Source organism: Chlorocebus sabaeus, chromosome X (assembly GCF_047675955.1).
Source record: "Chlorocebus sabaeus isolate Y175 chromosome X, mChlSab1.0.hap1, whole genome shotgun sequence".
NCBI lineage: Eukaryota > Metazoa > Chordata > Mammalia > Primates > Cercopithecidae > Chlorocebus > Chlorocebus sabaeus.
The window spans coordinates 43,291,496-43,306,195 of NC_132933.1; the positions used below are offsets into that span (position 1 = coordinate 43,291,496).

At 40.8% G+C, this 14,700-nt stretch overlaps 1 protein-coding gene across 13 annotated transcripts in view; it reads right to left on the bottom strand.

Annotated features, from left to right (window-relative positions):
* Window positions 1-14,700, bottom strand: part of TMEM164 (transmembrane protein 164) — a 189,472-nt gene that overhangs the window by 141,841 nt on the left and 32,931 nt on the right. The window contains exon 1 of one of the 13 annotated variants that reach the window (XM_007992556.3): window positions 4,176-4,303. The exons of the other annotated variants lie outside the window; for them this stretch is intronic. Coding sequence (XP_007990747.1) covers window positions 4,176-4,259 — 84 coding nt within the window. The 5' untranslated portion in view covers window positions 4,260-4,303. Of the gene's footprint in view, window positions 1-4,175; window positions 4,304-14,700 lie in introns of those variants that run through there. 13 annotated transcript variants of the gene reach the window in all.

Consider the following 14,700-nt stretch of genomic DNA (forward strand, 5'->3'; position numbering starts at 1 on the left):
ACATGAATTCCTCATGTGTTTGGATTTTCAAAAAGGGTTCTTCCTCCATATGTACTCTGACCCTGGAGCTTGGGTTTTGTTCCCAACCAGGGAAGTACTGAGATGGATAAAAGGGCTGGGGACGCTGCAAATTGAAAGCCACAGAGTTGGCCTTTTGTTCTTTTTTCTCAGGCAAGGGCTATTCTAGAAAGCAGACATCAAAAGGAAAATTCAGCCTGAGATGAGCTGAAATTGCACAAAATGTGATGAGGCATAAATGAAAAAAAAGAAAGGAAAAAGGAACAAGGGGCTTTCTGTACCAGAAGAGGCTCTTTTCTGAAAACTGCCTCAAATTACAGCACTTTCTACATTTGCTTCACTCCGGGAATGGTTGTATCGTACCTAGCACCAAAATGTGTTTTGCCACATTATGAGGAGAAATTAAGACACATGCAAATGGCCCAGAGTTTGGTGGTTTGGCAGTCACAAGGAGGAAAGAAATGTGTGACTCCAAGAAGAGTCCCTCTATACTCATTTGGTTCCCTTGGCCCAGAAAGACAAAGGGGAGTTTATTCAGAGTGACATAAAAGAAGAGTCCACAAGCAAATCAGTTATGGGGCAAAGCATTGATGGTTTGAAGGAAGACATGCATTACCTTTTCTTAACGGTGTTCAATGAATTTCCTTTATTATTCATTATATTAGCCTCTAAGGACTTTGGGCAGCCCAATGGAAGGCTCTCAAAGCCCTTTGAGTTTAGCTTTTGGGCTTACAATGGTTTTAATTAGCCACTTGCCAGCTGTTTTCTTCACCACAGGGAGAAAAAAAGCCATCCTGATGTGGGACTCCTGAAGTGTGTCCTACTGAAAGCCAAGTGGAGAAAGGAGCTATGTCATCCTCTCCACCCAGTCATGTACCTATCACAGAAATCCAACCCTCAGTCCCAAGCTTACACATGGAAAAGCACTGCTTTCCCTCTTCTCCAGGGGTCTACAGATATTTCCTCCTTGCATGTCATCTGATGGGTCCTTCCTCCTAAATGCCTCTCAACTTTACTAAGATGATCCATTAGGCCAGGGGTCCCCAAGCCCCAGACCACAGAATGGTACCAACCCATGGCCTGTTAGGAACCAAGCCACACAGCAGGAAGTGAGTGCCAGATGAGTGAGCATCATCGCCTGAGCTCCACCTCCTGTCAGATCAGTGACAGCATTAGATTCTCATAGGAGCATGAGAGGGATCTAGACTGCATGCTCGGGATCTAGGTTGCATGCTCCTTATAAGAATCTAATGCCTGATGATCTGAAGTGGCACAGTTTCATCCTGAAACCATCCTCCCTCACCCCCCACCTCAGGCCATGGAAAAATTATCTTTCACAAAACCTGTCCCTGGTGCCAAAAAGGTTCGAGACTGCTGTATTAGGCTGTATGCCCTTTAATCCAGTCTTATGGAATTCTATTCTGAGCAGCAGAAACCCCCAAGAGCCACAATGAGAAGGCAAATAACATTAGGCAACAGGTATTTAAGGTACTATGCAATTTCTAATAGCTAAGGCAGGGCCCCAAATCAAATGATCTAAAGGCCCTTATATCTCTATAAGAACTACATAAAACCACTACTAATAATAATGACAACAACATTTATCAAACCACATGCTTATCAATTAAATGGTAAATGGTATAGAAAACTCTAAATGGTATTTTGAACACACTAGCAGAGAGACTGTAGCAAATCACATAATCAAGAAATACCCGCTGAGCATTCAGTTATGTTCTACACTCTGTACAGATGTGGAATCCCAGAATAATGAACAGCCATCTGTTATATCTAAATTCTGTAAGCAGCGCCATGGGTAAGCTGTACTCCCCTAGCTCCTCCTCTCCAGGCCCAGCAAAAATGATCTAAATCTAAATTACAGAAGGTATGTTCTGCATTACTTCACTCTCCTATTTCCCTCTATATATCACCAGTAGTGAGCCTGATCAAATGATTTGAGACTGCTACAAATAACCCCCAGGATAAGTTATTCCAATGCATTCAGACTTTATTTGTAGAAACATATACCTCTGGAAGAAAATACCATTGCCTGGAAGTCAGAAGGCCGAAGTTCTAATTCCAAAACAGCTGCTAACTATGGACTTGGGAGGAAAAAACAAAAAAAAAAAACAAAAAAAAAAAACTTGGCCCCTCTAAATCTCAGAGTCCACATCTGTAAAAGAGGGTGGGAACCCCTGTACAAATCATTCATTCACCGGCCATATCATTATTAAGAACCTGCTACTTGCCAGGCACTATGCTAAGTGCTGGGGATACTACAATGAGTAACATACACATGGTCTTTCCTTCTGTGGAGTATTCAGTCTGGCCGAAGGGAAGATAAATGACATAAAGCATACAAATCACTCTATAATAAAAACGGTGATCAGAGCTTTGAGAGCTGTAACACAAAACACCAGTGAGAAGGCGTAGGCAAGAGGAGAAGGCTCCAGGTAGAGGGAAGAGCATAGCTAAAGGCTTAAATGGCCCAGAGGTTACAAAGACACATTCAGGGAACTTAAAGTAGTTCCTGTTGCCTAGACAGTATAGAGTGCCAGAGGAAACATGGTAAGAAATGATACTGGAGAGATGAGCAGAAAAGTCAGATCACACAAAGCCTAGGAGGCCTAGAAAAGGAGTTTGAATTGTTCCCTCCAATAATAAATCCCTATGGTGATGTTCAGAGAATGAAGCTGGGATGTATGCCTAGGATCACAGGTCTGAACCCTGAGGCTTTTCCCCATCAAAAATACTTTTAGGCATTCTGGCAAGGGGCTGGAGGGGTTGTACTTCTACTCCACTTCCCATTAAATAGGCTTTTGCCAGCTGGTCTGGGAACCTGAACCACAAGAAGAATATTGTGTCCTTGGGAAAATGCAATCTGAATTCTAAATAGACTTCCAAAGAAACTTCTGCAACAAAATCCATTCAACACTTGTTGGGGAATGTGTGGAAAGCAATGAAACACAGGACCCTGCTTTACTCCATAGAGACAGTTTTTGAAAAAAGACTCAACACTATAACCAGACCAGAGACTACATAGCCAGACTCTTAAACACAATATCCTCATTTTGATTAGTAGGGTTGTATTTAGGCACAACCATTGAATGGCATTATGCAGTGCCTATTAGATATTTAAATTACCACAAAACCCCAAATATGTTGGGAATGACTATCTATTTTCACTCTGAAGAAAGACAATGCAGAAATGGAGAAGGTGGTCTCTTTAGAAGGAAACACGGATGCAAGCCAAGTCTGTAACTTAAACAGAATCTTCCTGTATCTCTGCCCAATCAACTCTTAATTATTCAGGCATTAATTCAGCAAATGTTTGAGTGTTAAATATCATATAATTTAGCATGCTGGCATCTCTATTTTTCTTCACTTTCCTTTCAGTAGACAGCTTTTAACTATCTGCACTTAGAAAAATACCTTCTGACACCTGGAATGCCCCACTTTCCTCTCCCCACCCACTCACTTGCTCTACAAATAGTGAGTGAAAGAGAAGTGTTGGTAACTTCCCAGAGCTACCCTCCAAATCCCCTCCTGTCATTTTACAGAGTAGCCTTTCTCAAGGTTTAGTGCACACAAATATCACCTGGAGGTGGGTAAGTTAAAATTCATATTTCTAAGCCAATTCTGTCCCCCATCCCAATATCTGGACTCAATAGTTTGGCGATAGGGCCCAGGAATTAGCATTTTTCCCTCAGTGCATTCAAGGTGGAAGGAATCAGCATTTTTAATAAGCACACATGGTGACTCTGATGCAAGTGGGTCAAGAACCATACTTTGAGAAATACTATTGTGGATATTTTGGCTAGCTGAGTCCCAAGTCCTGAACGAAGAATGGTTGCTAGGGGCCCAACATTAAACTCAGCCAACAAAAAAGCTGAGTGGCACCAACAAAAAGGGGGTACAACAGATGGGAGAGGAAACTAGCATCCTAGTCAATTGCCCCCAACTCTATTTTAGTTTTTTAAAAGATCCGGTATTTTGACTTAAATCAAGCAAATGGCATTGCTTGCTGTTCCAGCAATCTCCTAGTGATACCAGAAGAGAAACTCAAACAGGCAGCATTTATTAGCAGAAAGAAGATATAAAAGTAGAAGAAACAATGTTAATTTGCTTGGCCCCATCCCACCTTTTTTCAGCCTCCTTACCTCTCCTGCTAGTTGTTTCCATTTCTGTGGCTGGATGCTGCTGTGGCAGGGAAGAGAGGCCAAGGTGGGGCAGTCTTCTATCATTCACATTAATGCTTTCCTCTATTACATGAATAATCAAGAGTTGACTGGAAAGAGGAATAAGCAAAAGGCAAATACTCTACTGAGAGGTTAAATAGGATAAAGAAGGCCCCCTGTTGGTTGAGAACTGCGAAGTGATAAATGAACAGTCAGGATCCCTGCCTCTTTTCATTCTCACTGTTTGCCAGGAACACAGATTCAAAGCCCATAACGTCAGCACTGAGCTTGACAGAAATAATCAGGTATCTGTGTTTTTCCACTGTTCCCCGTAATACCTAGAATAGTATTCAGCACTTCATGTTAGCCTTAAATGTAAACCAACTGTTGTTGACTCAACCCAGAAGTCGATTGTAAAGGTAGGGGCCTATATCTGGTCCGATAATTTCCACTGTGGGAAAACAGAGTCTCATTCAAGCTGGCCCAAGAAAAGGGAGGTTTGTGGAAAGAATACAGGTATCCCATTCGAATCCTAGAGTAGGATAAAGCTGGGCCTCAGGAGAACTGGAAGGTGGTTCTGGGTTCATGGTGTCTGTAGGAAACAGCTCTTCTGTCTCTCAAGGCATCTCTCTTCCTCCCTTGCAAGGTCCCTCTGTTTGCTCGTGGTTTCTGTCCCTTCATAAAACTAGCTAGGACACGGACTGTCATGACTACTCCACTCCCCATCATCTTTTGGCTTTTTTCCCTGTTACAAACTGCCTTAGGCTCTCAGCTTCCCAATTCTAATTTCCTAGGAGAGGAATACGAAAGACCCAGCTCTCAGCTGGTCAAGCCCATGTTACCTGCTAGGTGACAGATGGGCTGTCTTGGTGACAGGTGGCCACTCAGTCCAATCAACCTAAGTCAGGGAGGCAGGGTCTCTGGCATAGTTCATGGCTGCTGGCACCTAGCACAGCTGGCATAGAGTGGTTTGTCTGGGATATGGACCGGAAGACATAGTAAAATACATATGATACAAGCCTGATTCTTAGCATGTAATTTGAAAGATAATGACATGTCCATTCATGAGCTTCAAACATCCATAATCTTTCTTATCAAGGATAGTACCTGACCCCAACTCTAAAAACTTAGTCCCCTTTACTCCCATTAAATTAACTTCTTTAAACTGGTAAAAGAATCTAAATATGTCATATTACAGAGGAAACACCATTCTACCAGCTCCCTGGGGTAAAGAGGGAAGGATAAGAGAGTGTAAGGCAGACAAATCCTGATAAACTGATACCACTGGCCTTTAGCCCATCTCTCTGCAAGCGTTCAGTCAGTTTGCTTTACACCCTATGATCATCTTATCCTCCTCTAAGTTTCTCCAAGTGCCATGTGAGGTCAGTGTTCAATGTTAACTAGAACAAAGCAAGCAGCATCACAAACCAACAGATGGCAATTGAGAGCTTATCATTCTTGGATTATTTTATTCCCTGGAGTGATACATGCCAGGGAGTAAAGCAAGCTATTTTGACAGCAACCTAGTAACAGCTGTCTTCTTCCACTTCTAGGTTAACTCATCCCCTAGATAACCTTCTTTTCTCTTCTCAATTCCCTGTTGCAAAAATAATAAATGCCACACCTGATGGAGTCATTAGGCACTTACCTAGTGACAAGTGCCTAGGACAGAGGAGAAAACAAATAAACACTGACAACCACTGAAAACTGACATATCAGGCCAGGCATGTCAGCTCATGCCTGTAAGTCCAGCACTTTGGGAGGCTAAGGCAGAACGATCATGTGAGCCCAGGAGTTCCAAAACAGCCTGGGCAATATAGTGAGACCCCATCTGTAGAAAAAAGGGGAAAAAAAAAAAAAAAAGCCAGGAATGGTGGCAGTCCCAAGAGGCTGTGGTGGGAGGATTGCTTCAGCCTAGGAGTTCAAGGTGGCAGTGAGCTATGATCGTGCCACTGCATTCCAGCCTGGGTGACAGAGCAAGACTTTGTCTCAAAAACAAACAACAACAACAACAAAAAAAACCTGACAGATTATCACAACAAGAAAACATGATGGTGGCCATCTCTCAAGATGAGGAACAAATGAGAAGAAATTAAAAGGTTGTATTTCCTGGAAAACAATGTTTCCCAAACTCAAAGCAGGGCCTACTGGAGATTAAGAAAGATTCCAAATAGGATTTCAAAGACCAGAGCTGTAAAGCCCTAAAGACATGTGAAGGAATTTGATATGTAGCCTTATCTCTCAATTATCCCTGACTAGCTTAGTTTGAGTGTTCCTGTAACTCTTCCCAGTGCTCATGGATTTTCGTCTTACCGCTTCAGGTAAGTAAGTTATAGTAGCCTCTGGGGGGAGAAATGGAAAGTATGGTGCTCTATTGTTGTTTCCAACAGTAGTTTTCAACCTTTTGTCCCATGTGCCACCTATCATCACTTCTTCAAAATAGCCCTTCGAAATCCCTTACATTTCCTTCACACAAGGGATATTATGTAGCTATTAAAGTGAATGAAGTAGAGCTGTTAAAATGAAGGAAAACTATACACACTGGCATGGAAAATAGCCTAACTGTATTACCAAGTGAAAAAAGTCTCAGATTGTAAGGAATCATCCCATTTTTATTTTTAAAAAAATGTGTAAAGAAAAAGCTCTGAAAGAATAAATGCTAGTTGTTAATAATGATTATCTCTGGCAGATGGGTTTATGGGGGACTTTCACTTTCTATTTTTGCCATTTCTCACTTGCTTAAATTTTTCTTACAACACATGCTTTTTTGCAACCAGGAAAAAGATATTTTTAACCCCTTACAGTTTGTTGATATGTGGTACCACCACAGCTTTAGTTTTCAATTCCAATTTGAACAGGATTTAGAGAGGCTGGGGGGTACAAAGTAACAAAGCAGCATCCCTGGGGTTAGAAGAAAGTAGTCTACTCCATTTATAGTAGTCAACACTCAGAAAATAAATTCCACTAATGGGATAGAAGACAGTAGGGTAAAGATATCAAACACATGGGTTCTGGAGTCTGACTTCAAGTCCCAGCCTACTACTAACTTATTTTACATTTCCTCCTCTATTTACTGATAATATCTCGTAATACTTGGAACACGTCTAGCATATGATGTGCTCAACAAATAATTATTCTCACTTTTATTGAGGGAGCTAAAGTGTTGTAATTGAAAATTATTTGCATTTACTTTTAGTTATGTCTAATTTAATTTAAATAGTTTCAGTGTAGACACTGTGATAAATACACCTCTGTGTTAGTTTTATTCTACACCATAGGGTGGTGAGTTAACATTCTGTTGCATACTGGGAGCCCAATAGCACTGGCTAGAAAGAGTTGATTGTGTACATCTCTTCCCAACTCCTTTGTTACCTTAGTGAGGGGGCAGACTGGCAGCTTGAAATTGACCATGGAAATTGGCAAATGCCATAAATCAGAGCTTTAAACATTTACCACACACCACTGTTGACATCTGAAGACCCCTAACTGAGAATACAAACTCCAGGGGTGATATTAGTTAGCAACTGAAATTTCTAATCAAAGCCTACAATCAAGAATTCCTGCAACTCAGCAACAAAAACAAACCAGGTTTTTTCAAAAAATGGGCAAAGAACTTGAACAAACATTTCTCCAAAGAAGATATACAAATGGCTAATAAGCACATGAAATAATGTTCAACATCATTAGTCATCAGGGAAATGCAAAACAAAACCACAATGATATACCTCTTCATACTGCTAGGATGGCTATAATTTTAAAAATAGAAAATAACAAGTGCTGGTGAGGATATATAGAAATTGGAACCCTTGTACATTACTGGTGGGAATGTAAAGTGGCCAGTTGTTGTGGAAAACAGTTTGGCAGTTCCTCAAGAAGCTAAACATAGAATTACCATATGACTCAGCAATTCCACTCCTAGGTATATACATACCCAAAAGAACTGAAAACAAGGACTCAAACAAATACTTGTATGCCAACATTCATTGCAGCATTATTCACAATAGCCAAAAGGTAGAAACAATCTAAATGTCCACTGACAGATAAATAAAATGTGATCTATACATACGATGTAATATTACTCACCTTTAGAAAAGGAACAAAGTTCTGATACATGCTACAACCTTGAAAACATTTTGTTAAGTAAAACAAGCCAGACATAAAAGGACAAATATTATATGATTCCACCGATAATAGGTTCCTAGAATAGGCACATTTATAGAGAGAGAAAGTAGAACAGTGGTTACCAGGGGCTGGGGGAGGTAAGAATTGGAAGTTATTGCTTAATGTGTACAGAGCTGCTGTTTGGTGTGATTAAAAAAAAAAAAAAGTGTTGGAAATACGAGTGGTAGTTGCATAACATCCCGAATGAAATTAATGCTACCAAAGTGTACACTTAAATATGCTTAAAATGGCAAATTTTGTATTTTATATGTATATATTTAACCACAATTTTTTTTAAAATGTAGTATATGAAAACCACTGAATTATACACTTTAAGTGGGTGAATTTTATGGTATATGAATTATATCTCAGTAAAGCTGCTCTTAGAAAGTCCCACAATCAAGGCACAGGGGAATCTTTGGGGGTGATGGGAATATTCTCTATCTTGACTGGAGTGTTCATAGAACTGTATGCATTTGTCAAAACTCACAGAAGTGTATCACTAGAAGGGTGAATTTTACGGTATATTAAATATACCTTAACTTTTTTCTAATGGGAAAAAAAGTCACTTACATGCTTCAGCTCTGAAGTACTTCTGATCGTTTATTCGTTACAATGGATACTAGAAATATTTCATTAGGGAAACTGCCTAGTGTTAAAGATACGTATTTCATCTAGAAATATTCAGTTGTTCCCACTTTTGCATGAATTGGATATAAGACTTTGGTTAGCCCAACATCCTTCACCCCTTTAAAATGACACCTTAGGCTCAGGAGTCCCAACAAATCTTATGTCCAGACACTTAATGGAGGACTCAGATGTACCCTCTAATTAGAAGGTAAGCTGAATCCTACTGCTAAAATACCGTCACATCTATCTCCGGTGAACCTTTCACACAATATGGTGGTTTGCAAAAAAACAACTGGAATGTCTCTGGGTGTACAGGTCAGACTGTGTAACTGTCTTGTGCCTGATTATTAACACAGTTACGTGGCAGAATTTAATCAGAATTCCTTTCACTGTAATCTACTGGTTGTGGGGGCAAAACCTACAGCCCTTACCTACCTCTGACTATTGGAGATTAATGATATCTACCAGAATAGAATCTAATTAACTGTGGAAAACCAAATTGGCTCAGATCAATTTACAACAAATATTCTCGAAACTTCTGTACAAACAGGGGTCTGATCTGGTAATTCACTTAAGTAAAACCGTAACAGAAGCGACAAAGAAACAATCTACTTTTCCATTCTGGCTATATGGGTTAGTGCAGGTTAGGGGGTAGAGTTGTGTTTGTTACTATTTATGAGGTAACCCTATTAAATGGATTTGCTTCACAGAAACATTTCCCACTTAATTTGTTGCCTGCCCACCTGTTTTATCCAAAGGGTCAAATAGGGATCCACAAAAAAAGATGACATTTAGCAGTGGCATTTCTTCAAATCAAGCTGAAAGTTAGGGTCCAAATATTAGTGTTCAGCTGTGCCCACTAGCCTCGGAGGCAACACGGTTACTTGTTGCTAAGCCTTAGGACTTCAGCCCAAGCAGCAGGTAACCCCAGACGGTAGGTGAGCAAAGGGGAAAGGAGGTTTCAACCAAGGCAAAGACCAGCAGAAGGGACTAAGGAAAGAATTCATTCAGTTTGCCTTCATTAAAATACAGAGGGGAAAAAAAAGATTCATTCAGCTCTTTTTTCAAATCATATTACCCTGCATCTTGTCATCATGAAAAGTGACACTGTATACAACTCCTTAAAATACAGATAGAGAAATGCTGCTGGGAACCGGTATGCTGATGGAACTCGCTGAGTTGCTGCTACAGCTCTGAGGTCTTAAGTCTCTGGGAACTCAGATCAAGGGAGACCCTGACACTGGTTCCATTTCCCTGAGTATTTTATAAAAGAAATGTACCCAGTAATTCTACTAAAAAGTAAAAAATAGGTAAACTGCTTGAAGCAAACCTATATATAAAAATCAAGATTTAACAACCAAGAAATTCAAAGGCTATAATTCACGTTACCAAAGGAGTTTATCTAAAAGGCTCTCCATGGAATTTACTTTTTGCAAGCTGCCTCTCTGCACTAAAAGTAGGATTTAACATATAGATTTGTATCATAAACAGTTTTTCAAGAGTATCTTCTCATTCTAACAAAAGAGATAGCAACAGAGACGAGTAAGTTTGGAGAGAATGCCTTAGAGTTGGCTCTTAGAAGGAAGTCCCCTTAACATTTTATTTTAATATCTATGAATAAGCCAGCCCCTGGCCCTATTTGCTAGAATCCTCGTTAGGGCAGTAGACAGGGAAACGCCCTCAGCCTTGCTCAGGGATTTTGAAGACAATGCTCCATACCCTCACCCTCTGAGCCACTCCCAACCCCTTATCCACACACATCACACATACCACTCTCAGAAAACCTTGCCCGGGCAGTACAAAAATTAAATATCCAGACACACTGAATCCCTGGAACACAATCTGCTAAATGAAAGCTAGTTAGTTTTATGAGGAAAGTGATGGCATAACTGATTTCTGGTGTTATTTCTGAAGATTAAAAGATCAACTGGAAAGCTTTCCTTAAATCAGGCCAACAGAGCATCCCAGGGTGGGGGAATATGACCCCTAAGTATGGAACACAAGGTTTCCTTCACTCAAAAACAATATCCACCCCCCGCCCTCACTCCCACACTGCAGAAAGTAGTGGCTATTTTCCTGGGAATGTACTCTTCAAAAGGCCAGCAGAAGGCTGTCATCCATTCATCCATCCATCCCCCATTCCTACCTTCAGACAGGACAGAAACCTCTCAGACAGGGTGGCAACTGCTTTAGATTTCCTCAGCAAAGGCCACTCTTGAGTTTTCCTCACTCATCCAACACCTAAGAATCCCTCTGTCAAGAAAATCGGTCTCATTAAATCCCTCACACCCAATGTCTCTTGCCCTGAGGATAAATATCTTCAGCTTCAGGAAGGCAAAAGCAAGCATGCTGAGGGATGAGAAAAAAGGACATTGGGACAATGAGCTTAACCCTGTGGTTGTTACAAACATAAATGACCTGCTTTAATAATAACAGCAACTACTTTTTATTGAGTCCTTACTAGGTCCCAGGAATCATGCTGTACAGACACTCTCTAATCTTTACAACCACCATGCAAGGCAAGCATTATTATCCTCATTTTACAGACAAGTAAACTGAGGGTCAAAGAAGTTAAGAAACTTCCCCAAGTTCAAAAAGCCAGCAAGTGATAGAACCAAAATTCTAGTCCACTAGTGTCTGATTCTAGTAGTATCCATGCCCCAACCCTTAAACTATACCACCTTCATGATCAAAAGAGAAACCAAATATAATTGATTTTTGTAAAAATCTTAAGTGGGAAGCTCAAAGTAGTTTTAAAAAAAAATTTCCCCTCTCCCCCCTGCCGCCCTATGGTAACTCAAGGCAAGAACTTTTCTCCTTCATTGAATTGAGCAACAGTGAGGAAGCTGCTTCACTATGCCAAGGGAGAAGAGCTACTCACAGTTACCTAGCTGTCTCTCAAGAGCAGGAGAGAAGGTGAGGTGAGGTAAGGTGAAGTAAGGTGGGGTAAGGTGGGGTGAGGAGTGGTGATGCCAGGTGAAGTGAGGCCCACACAAGGCACTGGCCCCTGTCAATTATGAGTGAGGTGGAAGGGGCATTCAGTTCTCAGTTGCAAGATCCCCTGACACCGGGAGATTTAATTGTCAATTGTGTCCCAAAGCCCCTCCAGGGTCAAGGGTTTCTGAACACTTCTAGGTATGATTGAACTGGAGCATGTTTTCCCAAAAGGGAGGTTGTTCCTCAGCTGGACCGTCTCCCTGAGCCAAGGTGTGCATGGAGGGTGGGAGTACAGGTGGGGTAGAGAACGAGGGTGGCTGGGTTAGCTGGACATGTGGGAGAGTGTGAGAAGAGAGAGAATCCCTTCAATAGCGTTTTTCTTTTTCTTAAAAATGAGTCCAAAGCTGTCTTCAGGAATATGATAGTAAATGATTAAGTCCATGTGCTAAGGTCACTACGCAGTTATGGAAATATAAGCAATCTAATAAAGGATAGAGTGAGGACAGTAAGGAGTAGGTAGTGGGAAGAAATATTAATTCAACTTAACTGAAAGGTTCAACTTAATTTAAAGGTTAAAAAATGAGATTGAAAATATTCTCCTAACAGTAAAATTAGAAATTTGCTATCAGCCCTTCAAGGAAGCAGGCAAGTGAGAACAGAATGAATGGGCTCCCAGATTGTTTCTGAAGAGTCAAAGAGCCATTCAAGACACACCTGTCAAGACACCAGAGTCACAGATGGCAATTCTGCCTGTGGCTAAGCAGAGGTGGCAGGCCTGCCTCCCCTCACACAGGTGGCCATTCTCCACAACCCCCCAACTACAAGCCCTCCACAATATATGGTGGTGTATATCTGAACCACAGGAAGGCACACAATAACTGGAAGCTAATGCAGAAATAAACCATTTGTGTTTTCTGATGTGGCTGGGTTTTGATGGAGTTTGTCAATCACTACTGCCCAACCCTATCCACTGAAGGAGGGGCCAATAACTCACATCCTTTCCCAGCAGCTTCATACACCTGGCAAAAGTGACCTTGCAACACCACACTCAACTGTCACTCCTCTTTTCATGAATCTTTAATGGTTCCCTACCACCAATCATATCATGTCCAAATGTCTCCTCCTGGTATTCCAGCTTATTGTACTCTGCCTCTACCTTACCAATCTGGCATCATCTCCCTTTTCTCACAACATAGACCTCCCACTGGAATCAGTTTCCATTTTGAACCAAACTTACGGCTTCCTCTCTCTCTCTCTCTCTCTATGGTTCTACCAGGGTCTAGACTGCCTCTCCAAAATTCCAGACAACTACAATGTCAGTGTTACCGTGGCACTATACATACCCAGCTTCTCTTGGCCATAAAAAAGAGACCATAACTTTAAATATTCTACATTATCCTGCACTGTCCCATATGGTTACCACTAGCTACATGCAGCTATTTAAATTATTTAAAATTAGTAAAATGAAAAGAAAAAATCAGTTCCTCAGTTGCAGTAACCACATATACAGTGCACAACAGCCACATGTGGCCAGTGACTACTATATCAGACAGTGCAGACATAAAATATTTCCATCATCACATAAACTTCTACCAGATACACAAGATAATAGCCTAACATATGCTAAAATTGTTTTTTATAACTACTTGGAAAACTTGATGATCCAAATTTCACAAAAAAGAGTGACTAGCACTTATAGATACAGCCCATCTTAAGTAACCAGCAAAGCATCTCTTATCAGTGATCCCAATCCATTCTGTAAACATCACAGGTAATTGCAACATCGAATTTTTTGAAAGATCATCTGCAGCAGACCTCAGGCACCTTTCAACATCGCTCTGGTAGGCTAATTAGTCCATTATACACTAAGCTCTCTACTAGGCTCCGTGAGTCAACGCAAAGATAACATTACCTAGTGTCCATGCTACAGGCATAAAGCCAGTACAGAGATAACCACAAAAAGGGGCAGAAAGAGATAAATCCCACAAGAGAGGTACACAGTGCTACAGGGATTCAAAGGCAGAGAGATCATATCGAGTAGGAGGAACTAGGGAGGACTCCACAGACAGGTACCTGAATACAGATAGGACTGAGCCCTAAAGAATGAGTAGAATTCTAACAGAAGGGGCCAGGAAGATGAAAGGGGGGAACTGCATGAGGAAAAGGAGAAGCAAGTTAGGACCCAAGGTACATTTATGAAAAACTGAGTTAAAGAAGAACTATGTGATCCAATTCATCATTCAACAATCATTTGAAACTTTTTCTCCAATCACCTTAATAATAAAAGAATTACACATTAACTTAGATGCCATTTTTTAAAAATTTGTTTAAAAAAGGATTTTGCTTTAGTAAGAATGTCTGATGTTGGTGAGGATGAGGTGGAAGAGACTCTGTCTGTCCCCACTGCTAGCAGGAATGTACATAAGCACTACCTTTAAAAAAAAAAAAAGAGAGAGATATTAAGCTCCTTAAAAACATCCATACCACCGTCCTGGTAACTCCACTTCAAGGAAAGTGACCTACAAAATAATGTGAAACACAAATATTTGTACAAGAAACTTTTTAAAGTTTATAACTGCAAAAAAAAATATATATATATATATATGTATACACACACACATATAGGAGCACTTTGGGAGGCTAAGGTGGGCAGATCACTTGAGATCAGGAGTTCGAGACCAGCCTGGCCAACATGGTAAAACCCCATCTCTACTAAAAAATACAAAAATTAGCCAGCCGTGGTGATGGTAGCCTGTAGTCCCAGCTACCTGGGAGGCTG